The 19,511-nt window shown below is 38.3% G+C and overlaps 1 protein-coding gene across 18 annotated transcripts in view; it reads right to left on the reverse strand.

The window, feature by feature from the left end:
* The window catches only part of LOC111599070 (longitudinals lacking protein, isoforms F/I/K/T), an 85,298-nt gene extending 68,923 nt beyond the window's left edge, over window positions 1–16,375 (reverse strand). For 15 of the 18 annotated variants that reach the window (XM_023314625.2, XM_023314691.2, XM_023314698.2 and 12 more), the window contains exons 1-4: window positions 4,597–4,770; window positions 4,078–4,513; window positions 3,345–4,016; window positions 3,184–3,267 (exon numbers count right to left, since the gene is read on the reverse strand). In XM_023314625.2, the coding sequence (XP_023170393.2) occupies window positions 3,184–3,267; window positions 3,345–4,016; window positions 4,078–4,513; window positions 4,597–4,770 (1,366 nt within the window). Of the gene's footprint in view, window positions 1–3,183; window positions 3,268–3,344; window positions 4,017–4,077; window positions 4,514–4,596; window positions 5,066–13,885; window positions 13,997–15,691 lie in introns of those variants that run through there. The other 3 variants (XM_023314617.2, XM_023314740.2, XM_023314599.2) reach the window with 3 other exon arrangements.
* Between the last annotated feature and the right edge of the window lie 3,136 nt (window positions 16,376–19,511).

The raw sequence follows: 19,511 nt of genomic DNA on the forward strand, positions 1-19,511 counted from the left end.
AAAAATAATGCAGCGTAAGGTAGATAAATGAAGTATGATTATATTTTTGTTTTTAGATAGTTTTATAGCTTACCCTGGCCGGCGTTTTAAATGTAAGCAATATTAAAAAAACAATTGCTTCAAAAAGAGTTGCAAAGCAGCTTTGCTCTCTGTTTGCTACATTACCTGAAAACGCTGGAAAGTTATGGTTTGTTTTTTTTTTTTTTTTTTTGGTAATATGTTTGATGAGTGGGTGTTTTGAACTGGAATTGGGAATAGCTTTTAGGATGGAATTCAGGATTTTGGATTGAATTTTTTGGGCACAAACAAAAAACGAACTTAAAATATCAAAATTTATTTCATTTTCTTCGCACTTCGCTCAACCGATACCGTCGAGCGAAGCATACTTACCTGAAGTCGAGCGTAAAAGATGTAAATTTGAAGACAACCAACTGTAGATGGCGCCACGATACAAGTACCAGCGCTTAGCGAAAGCCACAACTGTACCTCACCACCCACTGGATGGCTACGAGCTTTGCATACGCGGCATTAACTTGATCGGGCGAACAGGCGAGACGGCGAATTTTAACCTTGATGATCCGTTTTGCTGTTCGTCTACTGCTGCTGATATTCTTGATACACTTGTGCACTTGACTCATTAAAGTTTTTTAAAGAAAAGCCGACGCGATGCAGGCGAAATAAGCACTCACTTCAAAGAAGAGCAAGAGCACTCGCTGCGTTTACGGTAAATGAGCGAAAAGATTCGCGAACGCGTCTATATTTGTACAAAAGAAAAGCTTTTGTCAAACACAGATTTTCGTAACGAGTGTCTTAAGAACTAGCATAAAACATAATGGATAACACAAATCAAAGTCAATAAATAAACAAAAAAAAAGTCCCGTCAACCAAAATAAAGCAAAATTATATATATACATATATGTATGTATAATATATAGATAAATATACATAGTACTAAAATTACAATTTAAAAACTGCATGCGTATTTTTTATATAAATATTTATATATATATAGTTTATAAGGAACGAAAAAAAATCAACTAAAATCGTGTAATAAAACATTAGCTCGCGCTGGAGAAGGGGGAATAGGTGGAAGTTCTAAACGAAGACGAATCAACAAATAAAACGTTGGCATTGATGAATAAGGCGAAAAGCAAATGTGACAAAATGATAACAAAAAGTGCCAAAATGGAGAATGTTGTGTGTGTGTGTGTGTGTGTGTGTGTGTGTGTGTGTGTGTGTGTGTGTGTGTGTGTGCGTGTGTGTGTGTGTGTATATGTATGTATGGGTGTGTTTGTGTTGTGTTGTGATTATGTTTAACAAAAAGAAAAGATGTTAAACTTGATAACTTTGTTATTTGAATGTTTATTGTTAAAATTGCTAGAAGTGGTTTACCAACAATAACAACAAAACTTTTGACAGGACTGCAGCAGCACTGAAAACAAACACTACGAGAGCTTTCGGTGAGATAGAGTGAGAGACAGAGAAAGCAACCTTCGGCATACACGCACAGTTCACACACACGCACGAGTAGGGATAGAACAACGGTGTAAACTCACGCACACACACACACACGCAGGCACAACAAAAACTAAAGTGACGTATGGAGAAGCTATGCAACTTTTGTTGTATCAACTGCCTCAAACATACTTACACACACACACGCACGCACGCATAAAACATAATTATAAACTAACTTAATACAAACACAATCAAACTTGAAGCTGCAGTGTGCTATATGAATGTTTGTGTGTGCGTGAGTGTTTCTCTATTTGTATGTGTGTGGAAAGTGTGCTGAGTATAAGAGAGCGCAATTGAAGTGTCTTCGTTTTCGAATACTCTCTCTCAGCAGCAATGATTTAAAAAGAGAGCGAGAGACTTATGGAGCAGCAGCTTGCGGCTTTTGTTATGTATAAATGGAAACTAAAAATTCTATATGTATGTATGTGTTTGTGTATGTGTGTGTGTGTTAAATAAGTATAAATTATATATATATATACATAAAAAATAGTTAAAAACCAAATGCGGCACAAAAAACACCAATACATAAGAAAACCAAATGATTACCAAATAGAATATATATAAATCTATATATACATATATATATAAATTAAAAAATTATAGATATATATATATATATATATTAAAACAAATCATACATAGAACACATTTCATAAAGCGCAAATGAATTGATGGTAGTTTGAGTGAGTTATTATAGTAGTTAGAGTTAGTTATATAGTGGAGGATAGCTATAATCAGGTCTTGGGGGAATAGTAGCAAATGTTTTTGTTGGGTGTTTGGTTGTGTTTTCATTTCTTTTTTTGTGATAGATTGTGTGTTAAAATTAAATTTAAAGTAGTATAATATAATAAATACAATAAATATATACAAAAAAAAAACTTGAGTTATACGAATAATGTGTGATCAAATCAAAAAAAAATATATATAATTGAAGTTAGTTGTAAAAACTCAAAATAAATAAATAGTAGTACTTTCAACTTGCACAAATTATTATCTTTTTCTTTAGTTTTAATTTTTGGCTGTAACATCGAGAGCGGAGCAAAGCAAAACAGAAAAATAAAAAACCGAACAAAACAAAACAAATTGAAAAGAATAAAACTGAGGCAATAAATTTACTTTTTTATTGTACTTGAAACATTTGTTGGTTTCTGGTTTCTTGTTTTCTGTTTATTTTTTTTATTTTTCGTTTGCTGTGCCGCCGCTTCGAATTTTGTTTCTTGTATTTTTTTCTTTTTCAGTTTTAGTATTTTTGCATTTTTCTTGTTGCTTGTTTTTTTCTTCTTTACTTTCTTTCTATGCTTGGCTGCCTAACAAAAATTCTTGCTGAAACGTTTAAGAGCTTTTTTCGGAGCACGACCTTTGCAGTTATATATTTTATATAAAAAATTAAATAAATATTAGGTAATATTTTCTTTTTAAGTTTGTAACGAAAAACAAATATTGTGAATTGAGAGTTGTGTGAGAAAAATTCTTAAAAATCATTTTTCTGCTTCTACTAATTTGCATTTGAAATTTTTAGCTGGTCGTCGTGCTCGGCTGGTCTAACCATAATATATCTGAACTGTTTTTGCTTTTTCATTTGTATTATATATATTTATATATATAAGTTTGTAGATAGTTTTTGAACTATCTTTTCGAGTATAGAGTATGCAAGGAAAAACTCACCTTGTGGATCCCGTTGCTGTGCATCCTGTGCGGCCATTAGTCCAAGTTCATCCTGAGATCTGTCGTGTTGCCATGTTGCATATGCTACAAGTTTATAAAGAATTTGCAGTTAATATTAAATATGTCTTTAGCTTTATTTTAAAGTTTGTAGGGAAACGCACCTTGACTAGATCCTTCGCCACCCTGACTGGTGCCGGCCGCTTGGTCCAGCTCTTCCATTGTCATATCCTCCTCATCCAAAGTCAAATCCTCAACATTCTCATCATGCGCATCATCATCGTATTCGGCCTTGGGCTCGATTACCATTTCGGTTGTTATGCTATTATCTTTGATCTTCTGTTTATGATTCGACTTGTCGAGCGTTGTTAATTGCTTAACAACACCAGGATGCACGGCAACAGCGCCACTTGCAGCACCACCACTTGCCACATCCATTTCTTCGGCATCGCCTTGGGCGCCTTGATTTTGCTGTTGTTGTTGTACATTGTCGGTGTTAATGGCATCGCTTGATGTTTGTTGCTGCTGCTGTTGTTGCTGTTGTTGGGCGCCCTGGGCAGCTGCTGTCGATGTTAGTTTAGCGCTTTCAGTCTTTTTGGTAACGTTACTGCTGCTGCTGCTGCTGCTGGTCAATGGCTGGTTGGTTACTTGGCTTCCGCTGCCGCTGCTGCTGCCACAAGCAGTTGCACTAGCAGCCGTTGCACTTGCTGCACCGCCGACGCTGGCCAATTGAGTGCTGACCAAGGCGGAGGCGGCGAGGCCAGCGCTTGTTTGTTGGAGGATTGACTGATTGGAGACGGCGGCTAGCACAGACGAATTCGAGTTGTCGTGCAGATCTGCAAGATTTTAAACATTAGTTAACTACATATAACTTAATTGTTTATGTTGGTAATTTACCATTTTCCATGCTACGGCGTCGCACTTTTCGACGACGACGCGATGGACTGGAGGAGCCTTCTCGCGAACCGGCCACATCTCCAGCATCGACCATGCCACCAACACCAACAGCTGCACCGCCCGTTGTGATGCGCGCACGCTTTGTCTGCTCGAGTGTATAGGGAGCGCTCAGCTTAACGCGATGATGTGTATCGGGTTTGGGTGCTTGCTGTTGTTGTTGGGCTGCTGCAGCAGCTGCTGGGCCGGTGCCGCTACGATTATCGGATAAACCTTTAATTTGCAACGATTCAGCGGCCTTGAGCAGTGCAGTCAGTTGATCCTGCGAGATGTTCACCTCGCCGCGATACATATAATCCATCATGGCGCGCAACTCTTGGTACTTGACATCCTTGAGTATGAAAATTGGATGCTTGTCGTACTGTTCTTGCAGTAAAGTCTACATTAAATAGATTGCAAATTTTAAAAATAAATATCTTTGTTCTATTTTTCAGTATTATGACTTTGTATTTGTTTACTTACCGCAAAATAGGGACTGCATGCTGATAGCACCACCTTGTGGGCCTTGAGAAATTTGCCCTCGGCGGCGAGCGTACAATCGACTAGTGTCTCATTTTCCAGCAATGTATCAAAGACGCTGATTAACGTGCTCTGATGGTTGTTCCAGCGCAAACAAAACTGTTGATCGTCATCCATGTTTGCCAAAGTTTTAAACGATAGAAGGAAGGGAAAAAGTGTATTTTGCCGACCGTCGCGTCGTTCGACGTGGCCTAGCGCGCTTTGGGTTGTGCTCTCTGCCTGGCGCGCTTTTCTTTCTGCAGCTTTCAGGAAACTTCAGTATATCAGGCTGTTAAAATATGCTTATATTTTACTTTTGTGTGTAAGCTTGAGTTTGGTTTGCTTTATCTTCTAGTTGTTCTTATCTTCCTTCTTGTTTTTTTTTTTTTTTTTTTTTTTTTTTTGTCAAATGCTTGTAGTTATGTCAGTTAAACTGCAAATGCAATGGAAAAAAATGCAAACAGTTAGTAATGTCGTTAAGCACATGAAATGGCAATAATTCACAAACACACATCTATATATATATTCAAATGCATACACAAAAAGAGACCAAACAACAATGGCAATTAATTACTCGCTTTTATGTTTTGCCTCTAGCAAGCTCTTCAAGGTCAAGTTCATGTTTTATTTCAGCTATGGCAACAAAAAGCCGCCTAGTATCTCTCTCACACACACAAATGCATTAACACTCAACAGAGCTCGAAATTTCACAGATTTATTATTATTCGTATTCTTCACACATATATATATGTGTATCTATACATATTTTATCTACGTATGCAAATTACACAGCTCCGCAATTGCTGCATCAACACAAACAAATATACCAACACATAAGAAACATACTTTTTCAACACACGAAAGCGCCATCTATGACGTTAATAACACAACTGCAAATGCAATTTTTTCTTGTTCCATCGCTTGCTTTCAAATACTTCTATCTTTGCTTTGCTTCCTTTTTTCAACTGTGCTCATTCCAACGGCACTAGCCACCACATCACTCACTCTCACTCGACAAATGAGAGCAAGCTGCGATAGCAACGAGAGCGCAAGTACAAATACTCGGCTAACGGATTTTGTGGCGATGTTACAGTTGCTAGTGTTGGAGATCGATGGAAACGATAAATGACGACAACGAGACGTTGCGACGACGTCGACGCGTCGCTGTCAGCTAACGAAGCAGCAGCAGGCAGCATGAAACATAAAGAGGGGAAGTTTCGCTGTCGCAGTCGACGTTTGCGTCGTCACTGCTGCATGCACAACCACACACATACACATATACTTATATGTGAACGAGTAGAATGTGTGCGTGTTCAATGTGTTTTTTTTTCTAGTGGGATTTTCGTTGTGGAAAATTTCACAAGTAGCCACACATACAGAACAACGTTTATGATTTTCAGATAATTTTAAAGTTGAAGTATGAAGCAATCGCTGCCAGTCACATATCTTGGTGAGTGTGTGTGTCGTTTTTTTTATGATGCATTTAAAAATAGAACATTTTTCATTTAAAGGAACAAACACACACAAAAACACACCTAATAAAAATGGGGGAACTGCACATAAAACTGATTTCACAATTGTGTATGTCCATAATTTATTTATATTTTTTCACTTCACAAACTTACTTTATTTATTCATTAATACACAAGGAAAAATAATTTTCTTTTTTGTGTGGTTTTAGCGTTGGTTGTTGTTGTTGCTGCTGTTTAATGTGTTGTGTGTATGTAATTTTTTTTGGCCAGCACACCGCACGCGTCGCGATCTGCCGTGCACACACTAAAACCAAACAAAAGCTCCAAGCGCACGAAAGCAACTGAAACGACGTAAATGTGCTGGCGACTGAGAGACCCTTTTTCATTTTCGCCGCGCCGCTTCGTCGACGCTCACTCACTGCTCTCGCTCTCTCGACGCGTTCGGTTTGGCATGCTCGCTCGCTCACTCGCACACACCAAAATGGCCGCCCATTGCGAAGTTGCTGAGAGCGAACAGCGTAGCTCTGTGTGAGTGAGAGTGAGCCTCGCATTTTTGGGGGCACGTTATGAAATTGCCAAGTAAGCAGACGACGACAGGCAGGTACGCAAAAGGAGCCTTTTGAAATGCATTGCAGTGAGCGTGCCAAAGAGCAAAGCAAACATAACGGGAAAACATCCCATACGCACACAAACGCAGGCAGGTAAACAGGCAAACATAATGCGAGCAGTTCAATTCGCCGCAAGAGACTAACAACTTGAGTGAAAGAGAGAAAACGTGGCAGTTTTTGGAGTCGGGTGATGATGCCGTCGCAGCCGTAGCAGCTTGGCTACATTTTCATTTTTCAAAATGGAAGCGAAAACTATTCGAAGAAAATAGAAATTAAGAAAGAGGACTGATGCCGTTACAACGAATTGGTATGAAAATATTAATGAAATGGGGAGCTCGCGTAGCTGCATCTTGCTTGAATACCTCTTCTTGTTTTTGTACGTCCGTTTCCTGCCGTAATTTAATCATCAGCATAAAAAAGAGGTGGAAAGCAGTAGCGGCAACGACAGCTGCAACACGCTCGTTTGCTCGCTCGTTTTTATGGCCCCCGTCGAAAGGCAGACTGACATGCGGCGAACAGACCAACATAGAGAACTTCTATAGAAAACCTAACTGTGCCCATGTACAATTCTTTGGGCTCAATGCGCAACAAAGATAGCAATATTCGCGCTACGTGACGCACAACAGAAGACGACGATGGACTGCCGTTCGGGTTTTCAGTTCGGGCTCCCTTTTTCACAAGTCGGTTGTTGCTTTTTTTTGCCAAGTAAAAAGGAAGCAGCCGATCAATATAAAATATAATGGCGAAAACACACATGCTGTGCTTGTTGTTGTTGAGAAGTTGATGGCCCAGCAAGGCGAAAAACGAGCTACGAAGAGAAGTGCAAGCGCAGGAGGGCACCGTTAGGCCGACGGTTACTTTGTGTGAGGGATCAGTTTTTTCTATTTACATGCGTTTGTTTTGTATGTATGCATGCATGTGTATTTCATATATACATGTGGCTGTGTGAACTTGTGTGGCCTTTGTACATAAGGTGCGAGACATGCGCAGTGGCGCCATCTGTTCTTAGTTAGAGCAACTCTTACCCCAAATGGAATAAACGTTGACGCGGACGGCGACGACGACGTCGACAGCAACGTTGATGATGCATCGGCTAGACAATGTCCGCCTCAAGCTGACGGTTTTTCCTACGCACTCACACACAATTACATGGAAAAGGGGATTTATAATAGTTGTTATTGTAGTTTAACAACAGCAGCCGACGCAGGCACACTCACATACACAATGCCAGGCAAATATTCGCCGTGGAGTACTAGGTAAAATCGGGCGGAAGGGCGGCTCGCTGCGACTGCAGCAGCGACAGCATGAAAAAGGATCTCTCTCGCTCTCCCTCCGCTCTCTCCCTCACTCTCTCTCATGCTCTTTACCGCAACAACGTTTCGTGACGCACGCTCTTTGCACATGCAAGGTTTTATTTTTGCGCAGATGGTGGAGGATTATAACGAAAATTGGGATCCTTTTTCCCAGCGCAGGCAAAGAGCAAAGCGTTATTGTTGTTTTTTGTTGTTGTTGCTGCTGTTGAGCGAGTTGTTGTTTTGCATGGAAAAAGTACAGTTGGACCCCACAGAAAAACTTTGCAGATGACGACGCGCGCGTTTATTTTTTTTCGCTTTGGGGTTCTCGCAACGGATGTGTGGCGAGCATATAGTCGAATATTGTGCCGATTGTGATTGAGAATGAGAGTATGAATATGTGCAAAAATAGAACTATATATATATATATATATATATATATATATATTTATGTATGCTTGTATTGAGGTCTACTATCAAACGACGTTCAAATAACAAATATTTTGTTTACGAAACGTGGTTAGCGAAAATCTCAACTTTTTGTTTATTTTAGCAATTTGCAACTGAAATGCAACGGAATTGCATTTTCCGGAACATCGTGTTAAATGCAATTGCCACACTGATGATAGATACTGAATAACCTAATATTACATTAATGTATTGGGATCTACTATCAAACGACGTCCAAAATATTTCATATGCGGAACGCTGTTAGCGAAAAACCCAACTTCGGATGTTAATTTAGCAACTGCCGTTCATAGGATATCAAGATATAGATAAAATATCACTTAACACCTTCAAAATAGGCAATTGCAAATCGAGAATTTACATTCCAAATCTAAAACAGTTAAATACCAAATTAAATTTAAAGACTTACAACTGGACTTTCCAGCTAGACTTATATATACCATATTACCAATGTCTTATTCTATATTTGATTTGCAGTCTTATTAAATATTACAGTTGGAAAACCTTTCCATTCAAACATTGTGGAGAGATCTACTATCAAACTATAGCGCTATCAAAATGTCACGCAATGTTAGCGAAAAACTCTCCCATCAAATTATATTAATCTAGGCACTTGAATGCAATCGCAGTTGTGAAGGCACAGGACCTCATTAAATCAGGGTTTCAAATGCCAACAACTTGAGTGCCATGCGCTAATGCAAATCGGGTATTAAAATAGAGTGAAATAAAAAAATATATGAAAACGGGATAAGGGCACAAAAGGTTGCTATACGAAGCACGCGCCAGACGGTAGACCAGGTTCTAGTATCCTGGTCCCAGGATCTGCGAGCAACCCCGAAAACTGGTTAAGCCTGTTTAGAGAGCAAGAGCGAGGCCCGGCGGAGGGTAAACATTTTTGGGGGTTGCAACCCCTAAAAGTGCGTCCACTGATCCCCCACCCTCTCCGGCAAAGGTGATCGTCGGTGAGGCACAACTGTCGTTCCCTGTTTCCACAGGAAGCAAGAAAAAAGGAAGCAAAATGGGACTCCAAATAAGATTAAAGAAAATTGTTTTGGAGCCAAGAAAACGAACTTTCAATACGTGTTTCAGCTGCCTGCTGCGGCTGCTGCTGCTACTTCTATCTTTTATATTCTCTGTTCGGTTTCTGTTCTGGTTCTAAAAAGTCAAAAGAAAAACCGGTTTGGCAAAATATACAAGAACTGTGCCATTTCGAGCGAGTTGGCAGAAAAACCAGTTTAAAGAAAAATAAAACACACACACAAGCACACACGCAGAAAATCGAGAGACAGAAAAACAAATTTAAAATGGAAATAACTTGAAAAATACGTAAATAAAATAAGAAAAAATTAAAGAAAGAGGAGTTCTTGCTAATAAAAAAACAGAAAAAAAGTTCCCCCCACAAGATTTGCATAAAGTGGAATTTATCTTGTCGCTTGCCAAGCTGAGCAGCACACACACAGTCACACACACGCACACACAGAGAGAGAGCTACAAATACAGACATAAATTTGTATATTTACGACGTAAAAATAAACGCCGCCGCAGTCGCAGTCGTCGTCGCCGCTGACTTTCAATAATTTAATTTGTGGCAGCAGCAACAAGAGTGTAGGGAGTTTGGGGCAGGACGGGATCCAAGGGGACAGACAGACAGAACTTGTAGCATTCGCAACAGTCTAAAAGAAATAAACTAAGAAAAAACCAAAAGAAATCGCGTTAAGAACAACGTAGGCGGCGGCTACATCGTTGTCGTCTGCCTTTTTATGATATGCTGAAGATTTTTATTATAAAATACTTTATTTATTTATATTATATAGAGTATGTGTCTAGCAAGGAGTATTAAAGTATACGCTATATTAAGCTGCATTCATTATTTTAGCTAATCCAATAACTTAAATTTATATTACTATTATTATTTTATAACGATAAGCTATTATTTGTTTCCTGTCTTTTACGAGAATAAAATCTTAAAATATATTTGAAATTCTATATGAATACTTGCTTTCTGAGACCATCTATTTTTTATCTATCATCTTAATATATCTACAAGCATCTACTAGCTATATCAATATATTATAAATTCTATGTAATTTTATTTAACTGAGAGCAAAAACTAATGAGCAACTCTTTAAATAAATCATCAATCTAACAGTGCGCATCATTAGCATATGATTATAATAACACATATAGAACAAACACACACACACACACTTATGCATACAAATGAATTTATAAAGTTTTCCGTTTACAGGTAAATCCCAAAGTCGTTCACAGTCAGTTTTTCAATGCGATTCTGTTTTTCTGCGCTGCCCCGTGCAAAGGCAGAAAATGTCGTTTTTGCCATTAAAAGCAGCCAGCAAAGAAAAACGAAAACTCGTTTTTTATTTCTGTTGTTTTTTTTTTCAACAAGCTATTTAAAGTGAATGTTAAGGGCTTGTGTTTTGTGGCTTTGAATACACACATACACACATATACATATATGTAAGTCGGAGTAAAGGGCGTACTCTGTCGCTCTCGAAATGAGTTGAAAATTTAAGCGTCTAAATGGCAATGGGCAAACGGTTTATGGAGCTAAAGAGTGGGCAGCGGGCAGAGCGGTGCAGAGCAGGCAAGAGAACAGCAACAGCGAGGCGAGGGCAGACAAGAGAACAAGCAATGGCTTTTATCTATCAGAGTAACTGTCCGTCCGTTCGTCTGTCTGACGGTCTGTTGCTGAATTTGGCCTACGGCATTGACTCGACTCGTTGATGCGAATGATGATGTCTGCTGACTGTGCCCACTCCCTGCCCGCTGTTCCCACTTCTTCTCCTTCCCCCTCTCTCTCTTTCTCGCTCGCTTTATATGCTTTTGTCTCTTCGATCACTTCATCTACATGTGTCGGCGGTTTTTGGGCATGTTGTAATTTGAAAATGTGGTCACGCCGACTTTTTTCCTTTATTTTTAAATAGGTGTGTCTTGAGTGTTTTTTCTCTTCTCTATATATGACAGGTGATGTTTGGGGCGTTACGTATTTACACATTAATATTTGGATAGGTCTTTGTTTAAATATAAAAACAAATACCAATATAATTAATGAAGGTATTAAAAATAAGAGTCTAATAACAGATTGTAGTTTGAGGTTATTTTTATTTTAAAGACATTTATTAGTGAGTTAGATCTACCATCTTTGGCTTGTTAACTGTTGAAGTTCTCATCTACAATTTATATAATTCTTATAAGTATACCAAAACATATCTTATCTTTAATGAATTTGTCAAATTGTTGTTTTATTTTCCCCAATTACATGACAAGTCAGTAGGCCGCGTGAAAGTGAAATTGCGAACAGACTGAATGAAGACACAAAATAATCAACAAGCCAAAAAATAAATAAAAAAAAAGTTCAATGAACTTTTTGGCCATTGGCACTGGCAAAAAATAATAACAATAGAGACAAGAAACTAGCCAAAAAAAAAACCCCAAAAAAGAGCAAAGAGCAGTCAACGATAACGGCCTACAAAAGTCTCGCATATTGTTTCCCTCCATTTTGCACGTTTTTATATTTCTGTTTACTAAAACAGAAAATAATAATTATAAAAAATCTCTGTAGGGCAAAGAATGTATGGCACGCGACAATATTAAACGTGTAGGTCAGTGTAGAAACTGAAGAACAACCAAAAAAAATAAAAACAATAATCAAAATGCAAGGTCGTTTACGTTGAAGACGTGGGTGGCTCAACAGTCTGTCATCAGACAGACGAAGAATGTAAGGTAAATACACGCACACAACAAAATGATCTTAAGAATAAAAGCGGAAAAAATAAACAAAAATAATAGAAGAAATAATAAACAAATCCCAAGTACTAAACAAAGATACTTAAGCATATTTTTGAATTTTGTTTCTCTTGTGTATTCTTCATCTCTTATTCTTTTATTTTTACACTTGTTGCGCAAAAGCTTTTTGTTTTTTTTTTTCCTTCTTTTTCTGCTTTTCAGCTTTTTGTGCGTGTTGGCTCTCATTATTATTGTTGTTATTATTGTACTTTTGTTATTCTGCACATGTGCGTAGAATGTAAACAAATGAAACTTTTAAGCTGCACGACAAAAAGTTCACTGCGCGCGTGAAATTTGGCAACGTCGCATCGCAAGCATATTCATATATACGTATATTAAACATGGCGTGTGCACATAAAGTGAAAGATTATAAAAGCGACAAAGCAAAGTATGCGTCTGTATGTATGTACTTGTGTGAGAGTCAAAAACAGGCCGAAAATATGAAAAATGAAAATGTAAACGTGTCTGTAGAGCACTTACATACATATGTACATACAACGGCAACAGCAGGCAACGAAGTAGAAGTGTAGCACAAAGTGGAAACAAAAATATGTGGCGGGCGGTCGACTTCGTCCGTCGGCTACAAAGAGAGCGCACGAAGCGCCAAAGCGCCTGCGAGCACTGTTGCTATATGAGTGTGAATGTGGCTGTGTTTGTGTGTGAAAAGTGCAGAGAGAAAATTTCACGCTTTTTTTGTCGTCTTGTACAAACATAAAACGAAAAGCAAACGAAGTCAGCAGCCGAAGAGCTAAAGTGAGAGGGAGTAAAAAAGAGAGCGTTGCCAGCCAGCCCGACAGTAGCATTGAAAAATATTTTGTACTGTTGTTGTATGGTGCTGATGCCACGGCTGTTTCGACTGGGTTGCCCATAGGGGGGAAAACCAAGATGGCGGCTACACATAGAGCTCAAAACAGCGACACATTTTTTTCTAGATTGTACTTTTTTTGACAACGTGCTTTTTAACAATTAATAACATGTAAAATGTTTATTTTTACAATACATACGTACTCATCCACACTTTGTTGCTGTTGCATTCAAATGCGCGCTTTAGAAGTTTATGCTGCTGCGCATATATTTGCCAAATAGAAAAAGCTTATGTAACGTACGGTCGTACTCACTCTTTCACACAAACGTCAGGCTGACTGACTGCATACAAATGGAGAGAACGTACAATTTTTCACAGCGACACTTGACCTCATTTGCATGCGTGTACATTTGTGTGTGTTCATTAAATTAATGAAAATTGTTCGTCATTACTTCAAATTGCACACACACGTACACTTATATACGCATGCCTCTGTTTGTGTGCCGCTGCAAAATTGCTGCTTTAGAAAAGCTTTGCAATGCAGAAAAGCTTTCACAAAAACGCATGAAAAATCGATATGAAAGTGAGACGCTCACCAACACTCACACTCACACACGCTTGCAAAAACCGTTGGAAATATTGATTTTATATGCAAAAACACACAGCAGGAGAGAAAAAGAGAGACAGAGAGAAACAGTAAATCAATCGCACAAATTAGAAAGTACAGTTCTAAGTCTATTTAAAAATATATACATATAGATCTAATGCATTTTTAGTTGCTTGTTTTTAAGGTATACACACCGAAATAGAATCACAGGCAGCACATAGTCGTCGTGTCGTTTTGATTAGATTTTTTTCTTTAAAGAGCTTTGCACATAAAATTATGTTAATACACACACACATAGAGAGATACGCACGATTTGTATATGTGTAAAAGCGCGCGGGAGAAAAAGCAATAAAATTGAATTTATTTTTATTAAAAAGCCAAGTTTTTCAGTTGTGTGTATGTATGTATGTGTAGTTTTTCTGCTGCTGCGGAGTAGCAGCCCGCACAACAAAATGCGAAACGCGCGGAGCCACTGAAGAAAAACTGACGACTGACGAGCGCGCACGAAAAGTTTTCTGGTCTAGCCACCGCGCGCAGCCAACGAAGTTCCGAACGAGAGCGAGCGAGCGAATGAGTGTGAGTTCGAAAAAATTACCCAGTTGCTACTGGCTGCATGAAAAGAGTACAGCTCATCGCCTTATTTTGTCACACCCCACATTGCTTGTAAATTTTAATGCTCACACATTTTATATGCTTTTCAAGTTTCTATCTGCTTAATGCAGCTATGTATATCATTAGTTATTTATTTTAAATCATTTATTTTTGCAATTCGATTTACATCTAAGCATTTCGTTTGCTAAGTTCCATCCAACTAGGTAACTTTATCATTCATGTGTGCGTGTGAGTATGTGCTTTGTATGCTTGGCGCGCGCGCAGAGTTGCCAACACCAATACGAAAAACTCAGCGGCGCATGCAAATCAAAAAGTTGTTATTGTTTTTTTTCTTTTTTGTTGTGCTTGATAAAAAGGCAGGCTTGGCAACATTAGTTAGCAGAGTTTACTTAATAGTAGCAAGTCAAACAGCTAGCGCCTATGGATATAAATCGGCCAACAAACATACATAGATATGTATGTGTATGTATATGCCAGCAAGCTGGCAACTCTGTCTATGTAGTGGAGTTAAAAAATATCATTCGTTGCGGTCGCTCGTTTTTGTCGTGTAGTCTGTTGTTGTTGTTGCTAGCAGCGTTGTTCGCTCATGTAGGGGGCGAGATTTTGTGTATGAGTTTTTGCCAAAGCGAAGCCATAATGTTCACAAGAACAAAAACTGCCGTTGCTGCGCTGTATCCCACTCATTCACACATTCTCTCACTCGCTGTCTTTTGGTCTCTCTATGTCTCCTTTTCTCTGGATGTTGCATGTACATATGTTTGTGTGTGTGATTGGAACGGATAAGGGGGAGATAGAGCATGGAAAATGTATGCATTGCATTTTGTACTTAAAAAGTGCAAATTATTTTGTGAGTGTGTTTGAGTGTTTTTAATGATCGTTCATGCACGCACATACACACACACATTGCTGATTTATTTTAGGTTCCAGCATGACTTCATCGGAACATTTTCGTGCACCCTTGCTCCCGTCATACCTTTTAAATTTATATATTTATATGTGTATATACATATGTATGTATGTGTGTAATTATGTACTTCAATTTTCAACGGTGTTGCGTTTATGCCTTATGTATTAGTAATTAACGCTTTTATGTGAAATTCTACACGCTTAATAGAAAAGCTCTAAGCGATTCTAATTGACGAAATGGAGACAGTTTAAGGTGCGAATTTTATTTTTGGCATAAATCTTTTTTACTTTGAAAACAATTAGCGATCAGCTGCTGAAAGGACGAAGGATATACTAAGAAAATATGAAGCATATACATTCACATGTATATAATACATACAAGCAATACAAATGTACATATATATATATATATATATATATATATATATATATATATATATATAAATAAAATAGCATCACGTTTCGCATAATAAGTAACTCACCTGCATTCAATGGAAAGCTCTCTCCCTCTTTATGTCCACCTCCCATAGTTAATCAGCGAAAACTTCAAATCGGTCACGTAGAAGCTTTTTCCTTACGTTTTACATTTGCCTCTTTTGTTACATTTGACAAGCGCTGCGACGTCGGCGTGAACGTCGACTTCAGCTGCACTGTCACCTAGGCCGCCTGCTGCAATGGCAGCTGCGTCACACCAACACACACTCGCGAGTACAAAGGCGCGCGATTGCACGAGAAACAAACACACAAGACAAGTGAAAACCAAACACTGTCAATTATCTACATACAAACAAACATATGCATATGTATATGTGTATTTATGTTATTTGCTCGCTGCTGATTTTTAATTATAATAAATTATATTTCAACTGCAGCCTGAGGGCCATAAACCAAATCGAACGACTTTAGTGTTTGTTGCTTTTGCATTATTCTTAAAGCTCACTTTATTACAGTTGTTATTTTTATTTTTGTTTATTGTTTTGTTTTATTTTTTATGTAAGCGAGCAACAAAGTGTGCTTGTTGCCTCGTGTGGGGGTGGGGAAATTATTTGTGTTACGTTATGTGCCATAAAACGAGCGCACGAAGCGACAAACGCGTTATTCCTGAGAGTTCAATTTGCTACTGCAATAAGAAACGAAGAAAAAACTGCGATGGCGAATGCGAAGCCAACGGCAGACCAAAAAGAATAAGAGTAGAAAAGCTACAACAAAATCCAAACACAGAAAAAGCACAGCATGTGTGTGCATACACGAAGCGCAATATTTTTGTTGTTTTCGCTGCATACAATAAAAAAAAAACGAAGATCGCTCGTGCTTAGTGGCGCTGACTTTGCCTTGTGTACCTTTTGCATATTCGTGTGGATGTGTGTGTGTGTATGAGAGAAGTAGCGACATTTGCTTGCTTAAAAAAGGAATGTGGAAGTGCTGCTAAATGAAAAAGTAAAGAAAAATTTTGGTGTGCGCGAGAGTGAGCACATATTCAAATGATTCTATATACATGAACACACATACATACACGTGAATATATAAATCTATATATATATGCGTAGGTATGAACAAGTGCATTCACGTGTGAATGTATGTCGCAGGGAAATATGTAATATTCCTGGATATGTTAATTAACTAAATTTAATATTTATATTTATTATATACTTTTGTAATTGTATACCTAAATATAGTTTAAAAGTATATTAATACATATGAACATACATATACATATGTTTGCTCATTTATCTTAAGACAATGTTGTATGGAAAGACATGTTGTCATATGCATCTTTGTCAAATAATAAACATTAAGCCAACAATAAAAATTCCGTTGTAGAGAAGGTGTCAAGAAACACAGAGTTCAAAGCAAATCATCAAAATTTGTATGTCAGGAACGGACTCTGCGTATGAAGGGCATGAAAATACGCTTATTGCTCATAACGTAAGGAAATGGGATTTTTATTTTCCGCCAAATTACCCTGATGACCATTGAAGTAGAGTAAAATTTCCCAATTAACCAGAACAATTGCTGACATAGTCTACCCGATCGTGGCACAAGCCGCTCCTGCACATGCACAATTATCTAAATATATGTACATACATATGTTTGTAACTACTTATCATATGAATCTGTTTGTTTCTACACTTGCGACTTTCTAATGGAGCGTCTAATGTGCAAACATACACACATCAAAATATGCGCGTGTGTATGTATGCATACACAAATGTACCGTATAAATCTTTCCACTTTTTCTGACATTTTTTGATTTTTTTCCTTTTTGCATTAACAATTGCTGAAACTTGATTTGGATGCTTCTTAAAAATAAATGATTACTTGTTTAAAAGCAAGAAAACAAAACAAAAAAAAAACCAAAAGCCAACAACAACAAAATGTTAACCATAATTGCGTTGAGCTTCTAAAAGTTGTGCACATTATTAGCAACTGCGTTGCTGCTGCTGATGCCGCTGCCGTCAACGTCGACAACGGCAGCGCCGCCCGCGCAGAGTGAATTTTTTATTTGTTTTTTTTTTTCCTTAAGATTTGGCGCGGCTTAAAAAGCTGCGCTGCAAGAAATTAACAACAATAAAGTTGGAAATTGTTTGCCATGACAAAGAAAATAATCGTTAAGCTCAAGTTTTGCGGTCTGAAGGCGAAGACAGTCGACAAAAACTCGTTTTGGCTTTTGGTTTGATTTGTTGTTATTGTTGCTTTTGCCTCTCTTTTTTCGGCAACTGTCTTTCGCATGCCCATTCAGCAGGCAAAGTGAAAATTGCCGCGCCCTGTCGACAGCAGCAGCAGCAGCAGTAGAAATAAATGCGAATACTTTAGAGCGGATCGCTAAAGAAATGTCAATTTGAAAATCAGTCTTCAATTAAAGTTTATAGCTTATTCAATACTTTAACGATTTTCTATATGAACTCCGAAATGAATCACCTGCTAGGCCAATGATGCGTGCGTGGGAGTGGGATGGCTATGTAAACACATACACAGAACATGCATATACAAAAATATACACGCACACATATGCATATTTATGTTTTGTGCATGTGTGTGTGTGTGCTTTTGCCTGTTGCTTTATTCTTGAAACTTCGCTGGGTTTTTACGTCGTTGTTTGGTGCTCGATTGCTTGCTTCTTCTTTTGGCGCACACAGCTGTTCCATAAAAATTCCTTAACGTTTAATTTTAGCAACAGAAATTGCACGAGAGGGAAAAATGTAAGAAAAAAGTTTATTTTTATTATTGTGCAAACTCATTTACATGCACACATGCACAGACCAACAGCAGCAACAACAACAACAGCGCTAGAGCAACACAAGCAAAAGGAAGCAGCCAAACTTTAAGAGCAAGCGAGTGCGAGAGAGCACAGAATGGGAGAGCAAACGCCAACGGCATGCGTGGGAGGGGAACGTCAACTCTACTCTCGGCTATGCTTAACCTTGAAGTCATCTTTTCTCTGTTTGTTCTGTATTCGCGCGTTCGCTGGCGTTGTCGTTGCTGTTGCTGTTGCTGTTGTGGTTGCCTTTGCTTTTGCTTTTGCCATTGCTGCACATGCATGCAAATGTAAATTTCAAAATGCGAAAGCCTAAGAGCAGTAGCAACAAAAACATGGCTACGTTTCTATGCAAGAGCAGATGCGATACATTGGGCTCCCCTCTCAGTATTTTCCGTTTATGCGCCCCTTCGTACATACGTTCTCTTGCTCTTGTTGCTCTGCTTCTTGTTTCACAATTAATCTGTTTGTCGTGTGTGTGTATGTGCGTGCTGTCTCTCTCCCTCTCTCTTTTTTTGCATTTCATGTTCATTTCCTTTTGTCAATTGAATTTAATGGAGTTGAGACTGAAAATGGGCGTCTGCGCCAAGGGTAGAGAGCTGATCGATCAACTTGATCAGAGAAGCATGCAAACGGGGCCTTAGGGGTTGCTCGTTGGCCACTCACCGAAACGGAGGGAGCATCGCATCTGTTATGTTGTTGCGGCAGCTGTTGTATGCTTGTTTTTATTATTTGCCCTCTCTGGGGGTAGGAAAAACCCAAATGCAGCAAAGGTCCATGTGCCGCCAGGACACAGCGCCAGGGCCGTATATCACACACGTTCGCATACACACATGAACAAGCATTGCTCTGCCTACCTTTGGCGGGTATCCAATTAAGAATGCTGATATCGTATATCGTAAAAATATAATGCATATACCAATATTATATATATATTTCAGTTATTGGAAATCTCCTGAAATTCATCATGTACTTTAAACTAAAATCGCTCTCTTAAACAGCGCTCTTTAGCGACTCTCTTTTAATATGAATATTTGTCTAAATGA

The sequence above is a fragment of the Drosophila hydei genome, unplaced genomic scaffold (assembly GCF_003285905.1).
Source record: "Drosophila hydei strain 15085-1641.00,03,60 unplaced genomic scaffold, DhydRS2 tig00008122-arrow-pilon, whole genome shotgun sequence".
NCBI classification, from domain to species: Eukaryota; Metazoa; Arthropoda; class Insecta; order Diptera; family Drosophilidae; genus Drosophila; species Drosophila hydei.